At 43.7% G+C, this 15,512-nt stretch overlaps 1 protein-coding gene across 1 annotated transcript; it reads right to left on the bottom strand.

Annotated features, from left to right (window-relative positions):
- Positions 1–358: 358 nt before the first annotated feature.
- On the bottom strand, positions 359–10,393 carry LOC117677868 (phospholipase A2 inhibitor NAI-like). Its single transcript, XM_060693874.2, has 5 exons — positions 10,233–10,393; positions 8,056–8,169; positions 6,840–6,983; positions 5,656–5,793; positions 359–3,132 (listed from the first exon to the last, which is right to left on the bottom strand). The coding sequence occupies exons 1-5, from the start codon at positions 10,279–10,281 to the stop codon at positions 2,852–2,854; spliced, it is 726 nt and encodes a 241-aa protein (XP_060549857.1). The 5' UTR covers positions 10,282–10,393; the 3' UTR covers positions 359–2,851.
- Between the last annotated feature and the right edge of the window lie 5,119 nt (positions 10,394–15,512).

The raw sequence follows: 15,512 nt of genomic DNA, 5'->3' as shown, positions 1-15,512 counted from the left end.
CCAGGACTGGCCCATGTTCCTCCCCAGCCTCTTCACTGTCTGACTCTGCTGCCAGCTCCACAGGCTGCTGGTGGACCACAACAAGCAGAGCCAATTCGATAACATCTGTTTGCAAATGGAATTAGACTCCATCAATAAAGGCTGCAGGTTGGAGAGGAGAAGAATTAAGTCCTTAAGTAGCCTGCGGTGATGCAATCCGCAGGCAACTGATCTGAGGACAGCTGCCTGCCATACACACACACACACACACACACACACACACACACACACACAACTTTCAAAAGAGGATTCCTCATCCGGTTCAAAGTAATGTATAAGAAAAATGACAATAACCAAGCAGACCAGACAAAGAAGCATCTCGATAGGAAGACGGATTGTTTTTATTGAGAATGGCTACCATATATAAGTCAATCTGCACAAGAAAAAATGGGAAGAAAAAAAACGATGGGGGTGTCAAAGCTGTTTTAATTAAAGAGGAAAAACGTATCCGGTTTGATTCCACCTGGGAACCACTTCTGGACTTTATGCAGTGGTGGGATTCAGCCAGTTCGCACCACTTCGGGAGAACCGGTTGTTAACTTTCTGAGCAGTTTGGTGAACTGGTTGTTGGAAGAAATCATTAGGGCAGAGAACCGGTTGTTAAATTATTTGAATCCCACCACTGACCTTATGCTCAAAACAGGAAAAAAAAAGATAAAAATTTTGGTCTTGGGTTTCAAAGACTAAATTAACATTGTTGTTATTGAAGCGATTTAGTAGAAATACAAAGCCGAAAAGTTGAGGTGACAACTGCATTTTGTATTGTACTGCACAACAAAAGAGCCGGAAGTCATTCCCCTTTTTTTCCTTTTTTTTTTTCTTTCTGAACTTAACTCAACCCTTTGTATTTAATACTACGATAAACTCTAATAAAAACTTAGAGAGGGGGGGGAGGGAGGGAGAGAGAGAGAGAGAGAGAGAGAGAGAGAGAGGCCAGAGTAGTAGAATCTGGCAAATCCAATTCTGCTATGTCTCCTCCCCCTTTTACACCCATCCAAATTAGGGAGGTTTCTGTCTGAGTCTTTTATGAATCCTTTCTGCTTGTTTTGGATATAAGCCATGTTTTCCCCCTTGTCACTCTGGTAACAGATCCGGCTTACCACCTGGCAAAGACATTTCCTTGGCTCTCTACAATAATCTATCTGTTACTTGTAATTTGTTTGTTGGCGTAACCAAGCTTTTTCTCTCAGGAATTGACTGGATAGAATCAACGACCGAGAAACATGTACCGTGTTTCCCCAAAAATAAGACATCCCCTGATAATAAGCCCAATCGGGCTTTTGAACGCATGCGCTAAAATAAGCTCTCCCCAAAATTAAGCCCTCCCCGAAAATATTTAAATGTACGTGCAGCCAGTCCCTGCCATTTCCTCTGGTTAGGGTTAGGGAGACAGAGCTGGAAATCAGGTAAGATGGCAAGAGGAGCCCCATCTTGCTCCATGCACCTCAAAATAATAAGACCTCCCCGAAAATCAGACCAAGCGCTTATTTCAGGGTTCAAAAAAAATATAAGACACGTTCTTATTTTCGGGGAAACATGGATATGAAAATGCAAACTTTGTGTGTTGTTGTTGTTTTCAAAATTACAAGCAGATGGATGGGAATATGAGTCGGAATAATTGAAAATTGGAATCTACTGAAAGGGATCACTCTGTTGGTCCTGATCTTACCAGCTCCACCTAAGACTTAGCTTTTATCTAGTGAATCAGTTCTCATCTATTCCCCACACATGACAGGCTGGAGATTGTTTCTCAAACAGATCGAGAAAGGGGTTGATGGTTTTCAAAATTACAAGCAGGTACAGGAAACTTTCGTCCCTGTTTCTCTTCCTTTCCATTGGAAGGCCCTAAAAAAAATTGGAAAAGATTTTGGCACTGGAATGAATTGTATAAAGAGGCTTTACATGAAAGGCATGTGGATGGGGTTCTAGTGTAATAACTAACATCTTTCTTCCTAATAAATGCTACTAATCACAACCGTATGATTTAATGATGAATGTATTTTTAAGATGACTATGATCATGATTGATCATAGCTTTATGTACAATGAGAGCTTATGCACCGAAGACAAATTCCTTGTGTGTCCACTTGACCAATAAAGAACTCAACTCTACTCTACTCTACTCTACTTTACTCTACTCTACTCTACTCTACTCTACTCTACTCTACTCTACTCTACTCTACTCTACTCTACTCTACTCTACTCTACTCTACATTCTATTCTATTCTATTCTATTCTATTCTATTCTATTCTATTCTATTCTATTCTATTCTATTCCATTCCATTCCATTCCATTCCATTCCATTCCAATCACAACCTTTGAGTTTGTTTCTAGAACCAATCACAAAGAAGAAAGGCTGCCTTGGCTAATGCTGAAGGGAATTGAAGGCTGCATATCCATCTGATAGTGAATGAGAATCACAACTGAACATTAATTCTCACCATCACAGTTAGTGATAACATTACAGCACATTAGCCTTCCCTTCTATTGTTAGAGGATACCCCTGGACATCAAAAACATTAACTCAAGTGCCGTGAGCCTCTGAGTAACAAACCTTTCCCGATTTTCTTTTGAAATATCTATGATTGTAGAAGATACAGAAGCTGGAAACAAGCTGGATTTAGGTGACCTGATGATTTAAAGCATCTAAATGAAGCATACATCGGATGTAAGCTACAGCTCTCAAAAAAAAAATCCTATTGTTTTTAATAAACTTTCTTAGCTGAAAAAGTGCTACCAGACTCCAGATTTGGGAATACTATAGACCAGCTCAGCATTTTTCCAATGATGAAATCTTTACACTTGGCAAAAATCAAGCCAGGAGTTTCCTAAGAAGGACGCCAGAAAGGATTGTGAGGAAGAGTCCAAACCATCTGGGAACGGTATTAACACCTCCAGAAAACTCATGAATTAGACTCAAGTCATTCCATTGGCTGACGGTTGTGAACTCCTGTTGGTGGATTGAGGAGTTTGGTGTGCATTGGATAGCGTGATGTCCACTGTCCTCAGGAGCCATGGCTTCATATCCAACCAGGCTATCGCAGAGAGCTTTGTTTGCGCATCCTTTCAAACTGACCTCCACAGGAAACATACCTGTGGAGAAAATGAAAGAGATGAATGCCAAGTCAATGGGTCAATGATCCAATGATGGGTCAAATAGAGTATCGCAGTATTCAAACTCGATTTCATTGAGGGTCGCATCTGGGTTGTGTTTGACTTCAATGGGCCAAGGTGTCAGCGTTTCAACGCTGGCATGGAGAGCAGAGGAGAGCAAGAGATAAACTCTGGAACTTTTGCCTGCTAAATCCCTTTGAAGCCGGGTTGTCGTGGAAATGAGGGGAGGGGGCACATTCCTGGGGAATGACGTGAAAAGAAGTCTGAAGAATGACTTGGAAGATAGCCAATGAGAAGCAGAGATTTGGGGATTGGAAAGGGAGGGATTGGGGGGCAAAAGGTCAGTCTTGTCCGTGCGGAGTCATGATCCGGTGTCTGTGCTCAATTAAAGAAAGATTTCCTTAAAGATTGGCAGTTTGGAAATTCATTTAATTTTGAGATAGCATCGTAGTCTGACACAGGGTGGGCGTGGCTAGCTTGACGTCACTTGTGTCAGGGGGGGCCTGTGGGGGCCCGAGTGCTCTGCCAGTGAAAATGGGCTCCCAATCTCCGTTTTCGGCTGGGACCGCCTCCTGCAACCCTCTGCCAGCAAAAACGTGCGGATCTCCCGAGCTCCATTTTCACTGGCAGAGGGTTTCAGGAGGCCGTCCCAGCTGAAAATGGAAATTGGAAGTCCATGTTCGCTGGCAGAGGCACCGCGGGCTGATCCTTTGCTCTTTCCAGGGCAGCCCCGCAGGCCAGATCTAAGCACCTCGCAGGCTGGATCCTGCCTGCGGGCCTCGAGTTTGACACCTCTGCAGTATAACAAAGCAGGAGACCCTATACCAGGGGTCGGCAACCTTAAACACTCAAAGAGCCACAAAGGTCATAACCAGAAGCTCCCATTCAATTCTGGAGCCAACCGGAAGTCCGGTTCCCCCATCACAGTCTCCTCCTAGTGTGGTGTCCATTTTCCTCTGCTGACCAGAAGTTCAGTTCCCCCACCATAGAGTCTCCACCTAGCACGGCATCCTTTTTCGTCTACCTGTCCTAACTGAAAGCTCTATCAATTGTGGAGCCGACCAGCAACAGGGAGCCACAGCAGAGAGATGAAAGAGCCACATGCGGCTCCCGAGCCACAGGTTGCTGACTCCTGCCCTATACCATTCCAGACAAGTGGCTATCCATCCACTCTTAAAAACCTCCAGTGATAACATCTGAAGGCAAGTCCTTCCACTGATTGGTCTCACTATCAGGAAATTTCTCCTTATAGCAGTGTTTCTCAACCTTGGTAGCTTGAAGATGGGTGGACTTCAACTCCCAGAATCCCCCAGCCAGCAGCACTGGCTGGGGGATTCTGGGAATTGAAGTCCACCCATCTTCCAGCTACCAAGGTTGAGAAACACTGCCTTATAGTAAGTACAATTCATCAGAGGAATGAGTTGAACTGAATTCCTCTTTCCTCAGTGCTCTTCGTGGCAGAGCTAGCCAACCTGAGATGCTCCTGGTCGGCTGGACTGCAGTGCCCATAATCCCCCACCTTTAGCCTTTGAGATTGAAAGAGTATGGCAGTTGTTGTGTAAAATACTATAAATGTATTTTTGTCTGCAATTAACAAAGTGAAACAGAGATAATGAAATTAGATTCAAGTAAGTAAAATAGAAACTTAGAAAGAATTATACTGGATATTCTCAAAAAGGCTGGAGGAGAATGTGGGGATATTGTTGTCAAAATCCAGGGAGGGAGGCGGGAATTTCATTATTACTCCTGCAATTTGGGGGAATACAGCTTACACCATGCCATTTTTATCAGGGCTGGGCTTCAAAAATTTTAGCAAGGGGTTCTCTGCCCCGTTGCTGGATGGGCCTGGCCATGATGGGGGTGGCCTAGTTGGCCTCCTGCACCACGGTGGGTGGGCATTTTTGCCCTCCCCGGGCTCTGGAGGCTTTCCTTGAGCCTCCAGGAGGGCGAAAATGGCCTCCCCAGGCTCCGGAGGCCCTCTGGAGACTGGAAATGAGCCAGTTTCCAGCCTTCCTGAACTTCCAATAGGACCATTTTTCGCCCTCCCCGAGCCTCCGCATGCACCCTGCACTTATCTGCATCCATAACGGGCCACGTGGGGACTTCTGGAAGGGGCGGGGTGGGGTGGGTGGGGCCAGCCAGGGATGGGATTTGGGGGTTCTCCAAACTGCACATAATCTTAGCTAGAGCTTCTCCTGAACCCCTGCGAACCTCCAGCAGCCCACCCCTGATTTTTTTAATGCAAACCACACACACACACACACACACACACAAACTGACTTGAAAGATCCAAAGAAAACCCCACAATCAGCCAACGAACCAACCAACCAACCAACCATGGTTTTGCTCAATGTATGAACACAACCTAGAGGCCTCTAAGACAGATGGACACTTCCACTGGAAATCTTGAGCTAGAGCTCTGTCCCTTTTGATTAAGGGAAGTTGTCATCCAAAATCAGGCTATTGTAATTTGAGAAAGGTTTGACCTAAATAGATAATTACCCATATTTGGATTCAGATTTCCTTCGGCACAGTACAGCTCATCTCCAGTGCAATCAGTAACTTCTTCGAGACATGCTTTTCCCAATGCAAAGCATGCTGGGCACTGTTTCCCATTGGCTGGGGCCTTCTTGGGCAATTCTATAGAAAAGATAGAACAATCGGACACGGCATGAGAAAGAAATAGATTCCCAGTGAAAAGGGCTTTAGGGCAGGGGTCTCCAACCTTGGCTAAACGTGACGACTTGTGGATTTCAAACTCCCAGGATGCCATACTGACCGAGGAATCCTGGGAGTTGAAGTCTACAAGTTGTAAAGTTGCCAAGATTGGAGACTCCTGTTTAGGGGGAATAATCCAGGGATTTGTTGTCTTCACTATGATTTTTTTTTCTATATGGCTGACCAACCACCAGCTGTAACTTTATGTCACATCTATATATTGTTGTGGCTCTGACCCCCGAGCCCGTCTTATCGGAGGAAGAAGGCTCCGAAACAGAAGGAGAGGAGTTGGCCGGGCCTCCTTCTCCAGGATCCTCCTCTCTGGCAATGCCTCAGGTGTCTCCTGACGGAGAAGAGATTGGCCAGGAGCCAGGTATCCCCGCGCAGGTGCAGTCGGACAGTAGCGGGGATGAGTCTTGGCTGGATCCACGCCAGCGTCGGAGAGATAAGCACACGCAACAGAAGAGGAGGCGTGCCCCAGATCAGGCTGAGTCACTGGACCACACCCCACAGGGTATAAAAGGGAGCGTGGTGGCCAGTCAAGCCTTGTGACGAACAAAGCTGAAAGCTTCCACGCCATTCTGCATTGCCGGACTTTTGCTATAGGCTTTGATGGATTATATTTGGACTTAAGTTACTCTGTAATTATTGAACATTTTACTTTGATGTACCAGAAGCGGAGAGAAGTTATCTCTTTCCTTCGTGAGTAATAAACTCTTGGCAGGCAACCACTAGGTTGCTTTCCTGCTTGAGAAGGGAGTTGGATCAGAAGACCTCCAAGGTCCCTTCCAACTCTGTTATTTTGCTATTCTGTTCTGTTATTCCGGAATACGAGGTGTTTGCTCTCACTCAAGAGTTCCACCAACTTTTCTACCCAGTCATATGATGCGAACTGCAGTTCCCAACACATCTGAAGTGGAGAACAAAGACAGGGAAACCTGAGTGAGAAGAACCTAGCCCTGACATACCTGGAGGGGCCACGGCTCCACATTCATGTCCGTCGCAGCATTTCAGGTGGGCAACAGCTTTTCCTTGCTGACCCAGATTAATTACTTGAACGCCTTTGTCACAGATGTCAGATGTGACACAGGTTTTTATAGTCAGGTGTAATCCTGTGGGAAACGAAGAGAGAGAAACCGCTTTAACACCAGAAGGAACCATGATGGTCAATGCAGAGTCAGTAGGAAGCATGTTTGAGAACAGAAGCAACTGAGCTGATATTCTTTCCCATTTTCAAAAGCCAAATAAGCTGTTGGATGAATCCAGTGGGATTATTTACAGTAGTCCTTCCACCAAAGATTTCTCCCTTCAGAACTCAATCCAAAGTGAGTAAGTAAAGGAACACTTAGCCATAAAACCCCCCGTAAATATGAAGTATTTTTAATTGAGGTAATGGAAATTACAATCAGGATAAAGGGAAAAGATTGTTCTGGACGGGCCTATTTCTGGGGAGCCTTATTCTTGACATATGCTACAGATAGTCTAGGGCAGCAATGGCTAACCTTTTTGCCATTGTGTGCCAAAAGCGGGGGGGGAGTGCGGAGGGGGGGTCGCACATGCGCATGCCCACATCCATAATTCTATGTGCCTCGCCCCCGTGTATGTGTGTGCGACCCCTCCGCACTTCTCCCGCTTTTGGCACGCGATGGCACAGTGGGCCCGGTAGGCCCGTTTTTCACCCTCTCTAGGCTCCAGAGCTTTTCTAGGAGCCTGGGGAGGGCAAAAACGGCCTCCCCCCCTCCCCCGGAGGCCCTACTAATCCACCTTAGATATGAAAGCCAGCTGGGTGTCTTTGGGCCAATCACCATGAGAAAGTGAGTTCTAGTCCTCCTTTAGCCATGAAAGCCAGCTGGGTGACTTTGGACCAATCACCAGGAGAAGATAACTTCGAGTCCCACTTTAGCCATGAAAGCTAGCTGGGTGTCTTTGGGCCAATCACCAGGAGATGGTGAGTTCTAGTCCCACCTTAGGCATGAAAGCCAGCTGAGTGATTTTAGCCCAATCACTCCCTCCCACCCCAACTCACCTCACAATGTGATTTTTGTGAGGAAATACAAGTCAGAAGGAGCATTAGGTATTTTCGCTTCCCTGACTTATTTATAAAGTAATAAAGACAGAATAATAATTAAATAAAATCAACTTCCTTGGGGCTTGTAGGAGACGCACCTTTCTTCTTGTACTTACCTATTGGGAGGGCCATATCAGTAATGCTGCATCTGTCTTTCCCAAAATCACATGGCACAATATCCCCAGAACAACCTCCTATTCCAAGGCATTCTTCACATTCCAGAGATAATCCTACAGCATCAACGACAACAAAAAGGACAGCAAATTGGCTCCTTTCTTTTTTCTCTGCCCTGTTTGAGACCAAGGTCACAGCAAGATTTCACCAACAATCAACTGAGATGGTAAGGAGGAAAAATAACTACTTAACAGATCACCTGGAAGGGTTTGGAAGCTTGTTCTCAACCGTGGCATCTTCCAGATGTACAGTTCCTAGATGCCTTAACTGTGGGCTAGCTCTATGAAGCTAGTTTAAGGCAGGGGTGAAATCCAGCAGGTTCTGACAGGTTCTGGAGAACCGGTAGTGGAAATTCTGAGCAGTTCGGAGAACTGGTAGCGGAAATTTTGAGTAGTTTGGGGAACCGTGCAAATACCACCTCTGGCTGGTCCCAGAGTGGGGTGGGAATGGAGATTTTGCAGTATCCTTCCCCTGTCACGCCCACCAAGCCACACCACGCCCACCAAGCCACGCCCACAGAACCGGTAGTAAAAAAAAAATGGATTTCACCACTGGTTTAAGGGAGTGGTGCACTAAAATGGAGCAATTAAGTATATACCATCCCATTGTGCTTTATAGCACTTTCTGGGCTGTTTACAATGTCAGCGTATTGCCCTCAACAATCTGGGTCCTCCTTTTACCGACGTCGGAAGGATGGAAGGCTGAGTTAAACTTGAGCCCCATCAGGATCGAACTCCAGGCTATGGGCAGAATTTGCTTGCATTCTGTGCCACCAATCTTCTAGATAACCAGAAGGTACAATATCGCCTAGACTTCCAAACATTTTTCAGGATGCCAACAAAATAAATATGTGAAATCGAATTGTTGGATTGATGAGTATTATTATTATTATTATTATTATTATTATTATTATTATTAGTTAATCTTTAGTGAGATTCACAGCCTTTGAGGCTGGTTAATAGCTCAGCAGCTCGAGTCCTAACCAAGGACCTAGGAACTGTTAAGGTATCATCGGAGGATGTAAGCTGTTCCGAGTAAGGTGGTTTTTTGTAGAGTCAAAATGTTCAAGTCTGGCAAATTTAGAATTATTATTATTATTATTATTATTATTATTATTATTATTATTATTATTATTATTATGGTTCATAGCACAGTCAGCCAGATGTTCAGACTGGATATGGCATTGTTATTATTATTATTATTATTAAATTCATTTGCTGCCCGTCTCGTGATTCGAGATGAGTCTGAGCGACTTAGCCAAATAGCCAAATATCCAAACCATTATAAATATTAAAAAGAAATTAAAATTATCACACAAAAAAAGTTAAACTAAAAAGCATGAGTTTGGAGCGATGGTTAAGAACGCTGGAATTGAGAAAGAAGGAAAAAGTTTCTTATGCTTGCATTTTTGGCTAGCTCCAAAGTTCCTCCTTCCCTCTATATGTATGTACTGTACATACGTGTGTGTGAGAGAGAGGGAGAGAGAGAGAGAGAATGAATCTTACCGACCTCTATAGTAGATGGTTTGGTTTCTTTTAACTCCCGTTAACTCCAGCCAAGTATTTTTGCTAAATTTTGATCGTGTTCAAATTTTCAACTTTTGTATCCCCAAAATCAGAAGAGGGGAAGATTTTAATTTTTTAACTTTAAGGTTTAATTTTCAGATTTTAATTTTTTTAACAGAGATTCAGTTCTTTGCATCCAGAGACTGCAATCCATTTACCAATGTGGGATTATAAAAGCAACAGAACTAAATTACCCGATTTATATTTCAAAGCAGTTTGCAGCAATATTCCGACCCTGTAGAAGATGGTACTACCATCTACTGATCCTGCCCAGAATCTCACTGGGGTCTGCTTTTGGGGGATTCTGGTCATTGAAGTCTTCATGCTTAAAAAGTTGCGAAATTTGAAAAACACTGGCCTAGAGATTTCGTCAGCTCCCCAAAAGATTTCCCTTTCAGTATGCCAAATAGAGTTATTTCTTTCTTTGAAAGTCTACAATCCCCTATTGTCCATGTGCCACAAATTCTTTTGGAAAAAATATGCTACAAATTTACAAAAGCAGTGAAGGCACGGAAGCCATTCACTTCAAATATTTGTCACTCTTGCCTACGTACCTTTGATAATAAATAGGGCGAGAAGGAAGATGGTTGGTGAAGTCTCCATGGTGCTTTGTTCAAAGCGGATCTGGAAATTCTGAATACAGGAAATTCTCTTATGCTGCCCGAAGCCAAGGAAGCATTTTTAACAGCAGCCCAAAACTACCACTTCCTGAAAAAGGAGGCGGATTTAAGAAATAAAAGTGGTTTTCTGGAAGGGGAAAAAAAAAGAGAGAGAGAGAGAACAGCAGGAATGCTTACAGGAAACTAAATCTATTTGTTTCCTGTTTTGCTGTCCAAAAGTAAAGATTATTTGAAAAAACAAACTTACTGTACTTGTGGGTGAAGCCAAATAAAATATTAAACATTTAATAGCCAGCCAAAATCATCTTTTACATATTTTGCTCGGTGCCAAATTAAAAGTTGCCAAGTCTGTCTTCCAGAAGAAAATACAGACTGCTTATTTAGCATGGTTGAATGGCTCCCGAAAATTTAAACTCCGTCATCTTAATCGACGGGGTTCACCCAAATGTGTGTAGCTGGGACGACAATCCTCCCGATTTTCAGAGCAAAAGTTGGCACGGCTGCATTCTTTCTCTTGCCGTAAAATCAAAGGAAAGAACTTGAGGTTCCTTAAACACTAACAAAGTCGCTTAAGCAGAAGGTGCATGCTAACTAAGGCATATAAAACATTTGCTAGACCAACCAACACTGCATATCGGACATTAATATAATCGAACGAGTCCAAAGATATTTCACAAGAAGAGTCCTCCACTCCTCTGCTCGCAACAGAATACCTTATGTCACCAGACTTGAAATTTTGGGCTTAGACAACTTAGAACTTCGTCGTCTTCGGTCTGACCTAAGCGTAGTACACAAAATCATCTGCTACAATGTCAATGAATACTTCAGCTTCAACCACAACAATACACGAGCACACAACAGATACAAACTCAAAGTAAACCGCTCCAAACTCGATTGCAGAAAATACGACTTCAGCAACAGAGTGGTCAATGCCTGGAATGCACTACCTGACTCTGTGGTTGTTCTGATATGATATGAATGACATGATATGATATTTGCATTGCATTATATTATTATTAATTATATATATATATATATGAAAACCCGAATAACCAAAGAAAATCCGAATAACCAAAGACCTATATAAACAAATATATATATGTTTTCTCAGGTTTTCGCGGGTGTTTGTATGTAGGTCTTTGGTTATTCGGGTTTTCTCCTGCGTAAAATTGGAAGTGTCTTGGCGACATTTCGACCAAGTCTCATTCGTCATCTTCAGGCTGGTGTTCTCGGCTTCGTGCTCCTGGAAGCACAAAGCCGAGAACACCAGCCTGAAGATGACCAATGAGACTTCATCGAAACGTCGCCAAGACACTTCCAATTTTACGTGGGAGAAGACCCGAATAACCAAAGACCTACAAATATATATATATATATATATATATATATATATAGAGAGAGAGAGAGAGAGAGAGAGAGAGAGAGAGAGAGAGAGAGAGAGAGAGAGAGAGAGAGAGAGAGAGAGAGAGAGAGACGCAGTTTGATTTAACCTGGGGATATATATATATATATAACTAAAAGATTTTGGAAAAGGGGGGATTTTTAGAATAGACAAACAGACCAAGCTGATGTTTGGCTTATGAAATACAGCTAAAACTGCCTTCAACTCCTCTTAGCAATGGAGAAATGGATTTTGACAGGCCTGCTGGAGCCTATGAGGAAGTGAAACAAACTATATAGCAAGAGGTTTTTCTACCCCGATGAGAAATGATGACTCTGTGAAAATTTCAAGGTCCCAAAAGGAATTGGAACTGTAAGCATTCTTTCTGTGGATAACTCAAAACTCGGTCCCACTCTTCACAAGATATTCCTTAAGGTGATTCTAAACAGAGTTTGGTCAACTCGTGCTTTCTGTCATTTGCCACATAAGTGAGTCCAAATGGACTATGGCAGAGTTTTATGGAAAACGGGATTCTACACTTCAGAAACAATAAAGATTGTACATCATACCAAACCATTGTTTGCTTGTTCTTTTAAAATTTCAATTTCTCTCTTTAAAGCTTTTCTTTTTAAAGCTTTTCTTTAAAGCTTTTCTTTTTAATTTCTCTCTTTAAAGCTTTTCTTTTCTCTCTTTAAAGCTTTTGTGAAAATATATTTTCACAAAACAACAACGATGAATTGACAGGTTGCTGTGTCAAGAGACTGGATGCTCTGGAGAGGCCTATTCAAGCCAATTCTGACTCCAAGTGACTAGTCCTCAGTGAGCAAATCCTGTCATCTGAGATTTTCGCTTCAGAAACCCTTTGGCTGATATTCAATCCTTGCAGCGCCAGACCCAGACTCAGCAAGACCTAAACACTGAGAACTAGTTCTACTTTAGGCATGAAAGCCTACTGCAGGACTTTGAGCCAATCACCAGGAGACTCTGAGTTCTAATCCTGCTTTAGGCATGAAAGCCAGCTGAGTGACTTTGGGCCAGTCCCCTCTCTCTCTCAGCCCACCTCATAGGGTTGTTGTTGTTGTGGGGAAAACAGGAGGAGGAAGGAGCGTTAGAAATGCTCACCTCCTTCAGTTACTTACGGCTGCTCACTTCAGTCGCATTTACAACCATTTGATTCATGCGATCAAAATTCGGACGTTTGATAACTGATTCACATTTATGACGGTTGCAGTGCCAAGGTATCCCGTAATCCCCTTTCGCAACCTTCCAACAAGCAAAGTCATCGGGGAAGCCAGATTCACTTAACAACCGCGTGACTACCTCCACAGCTGCAGTGATTCACTTAACAATGGGGAAGAGAAAGGTCGTAAAATGGGGCAAAGCTCGCTTAACAAGTGTCTCTCGCTTAGCAACAGAAATGTTGGGCTCAATTGTGGTTGTAAGTTGAGGATCCCTTGTATAAAAGGATCTCCCTTTTTTTTTTCCCCTGCATGGCACAAATGAGAATTATGGAACAGGACCAGCGAAGGCAGGAAACATTATGTTGCACATAAATATTCCTAATCTTTTTAAGCGCTGCAGGAGCCTCTGAGTACTTGAAGCATGCTTTAATTGTACCAATGGGGAGGCGGGGGGGGGGGGGACACAGATCTGCAGAATCCTGCAGAATTTCAAAATAGCATATTGGATGGGAAGGGAGAGGAAATGCCACCCGCTCTAAAAATAGTAAAAGAATTTCTCGATTTTCATTAAAAGGAGCAATAAAATGAGGAAGGTGGTAGTACCTCTTTTTTTTTTTTGTTATTTTTGATGACTTCCATCAAAAAATATGTTTGCTGTTGCATTGAGTAATACATGTCTATCTGTCAGAGAATGCTACTGCTCCATGAGGCTCTACAGCCAACCATTTAAAGCAAGTGCACACTTCAAAAGGCAATTCAGATTTCTCAAAATGTCCCTACACTATCCCAAATGTCATTGTTGGCCCAACGGTTCTAAGCTCATCCTCAGAACTACACAACCCGTGCATCAAAGTTATATGAAGCATGACATGAACTGTCCTTCATGCAAAAAATAAAAATAAAAAAATGGAAACATTGGGAGGGTTGGATTTGTTTGTGGAAAATGCCCAAAATTGTGGTGGAAACGCATCCAGCGTTTCTCTGGGAGCGGGCGGTGGGAAGCCGTTGCTGGCTGCAGATGGTCCGACAAGAATCCTGGGCCTAAGCCATGTAGGGCTTTATAGCAGGGGTGGGTTCTAAATTTTTTTACTACCGGTTCTGTAGGCGTGGCTTATTTTGCGGGAGTGGCTTGGAGGTCATGTGACTAGGTGGGCGTGGCTAGCTGGTCAGAGTCATTTCTGGAAGGTCCTCGCACTTACGACCAGTCCTCGCACTTACGACCCGACTCATTTGTTTGCTTTTAACACTGATCAGCTGTAGGGCGGCCCTTTGAAGCCCCGCGGCAAGAGTTTAAACAGTTTTTTTCCCTCTAGTCATCAGTTGGGACTCAGGAGGCAGCAATAGATTGGGGATGGGGCCAAATAAAAGGTAAGAATAATGTGGGTGGGGGGGAGGGCGGGTGGGGGGAGAACCAGTTCGGTGACGTCATATCGTCACCGCTACCGGCTCGGCCGAACCGGACCGAACCGGGAGGAACCCACCACTGCTTTATAGGTCATCACCAGCACCTTGAATCTCACCCGGAGGGCAACCGGTAACCAATGCAAGTCGCGTAGGAGAGGTGTAACATGAGAGTATCGGGACCCTCCCATCACAACCCGCGCGGCCGCATTCTGCACCAGCTGAAGCCTCTGAGTGGTCCTCAAGGGCAGCCCTAGGTAGAGAGCATTACAGTAGTCAAGACGAGAGGTGACTAGTGCATGAGTAACTGTGCGTAGAGCATCTCGGTCCAAATATCCCAATCATGATCCCAATCGTGAACCCGGAAGTAATGCTGTCCTATTTAGCGGAAGGCCGAGAATCACACTCATGCTCACATTTGGGAACCGGTAGGGAAGGTAAGTGAATCCCACCTCTGCTACAGAGTCTACGTTGTCTGATGGGCACATTAATGCCACCAATAAATTTAGCTTGATTATGATATTACTTTAATTGTTAAATGTAGTCACTTTTAAAGACTTGCTTTTATACACAGTCTAGAGGCGGTCAGATTAGGGTGATTTATAAACGATTGGAAATTTTTTAAAAAAACATATACAAATGGGGTTTGGTGCATGTTAGGAAATGATTTTACCTAACTTGTTGGGTTGGCAATATATAAACCATATATAGCTTTAAAAACTGCTGTATTGCATCATACTGTGTCCTGATTGGTTAGCTCTGTAGCCAATGTCCTTAAAAGGGAGCTTGAAACACGATTTGTTTCTCTCTTTGTCTCTCTGATGCTCATTACTGCTCTTTGATGCTCATTGCTGTTTGCTGTGTTTTGCTACTGTTTGCAACTGTTTATGTGTATGACTACAACGACTGGTAAGAAGACTTTGTAATTGGACTATCCCTGGACTATTGTTTTACTATCTACTACTTTATCTGTGTATGACCTGGACTGTTTATTGGACTGTGTCTTATTATTATTTCCTGAAAGTAAGCACAACTCAGTGTATCTGTGTGTTGGCTGTGTTATTTCCTAACTACTCTCAATCGCTTTCATGTGCACACCCTTGCTACTCAAGGGTTGCTCTGCAAATTCCTCAACAGTGCACCTCAGGGGTGGGTTCTACTTACCTTTACTACCGGTTCGCAATGGGGCCGCGCGCATGCACAGAAGTGTTTTGATGATGTCGGGGTCGGTGGGTGGAGCCTCTTGCTGGT

The sequence above is a fragment of the Pantherophis guttatus genome, chromosome 10 (assembly GCF_059756535.1).
Source record: "Pantherophis guttatus breed Tessera chromosome 10, ASM5975653v1, whole genome shotgun sequence".
NCBI classification, from domain to species: Eukaryota; Metazoa; Chordata; class Lepidosauria; order Squamata; family Colubridae; genus Pantherophis; species Pantherophis guttatus.
Note: the sequence above shows the minus strand (reverse complement) of the source record. Positions and strands in the feature narration are given on the sequence as shown.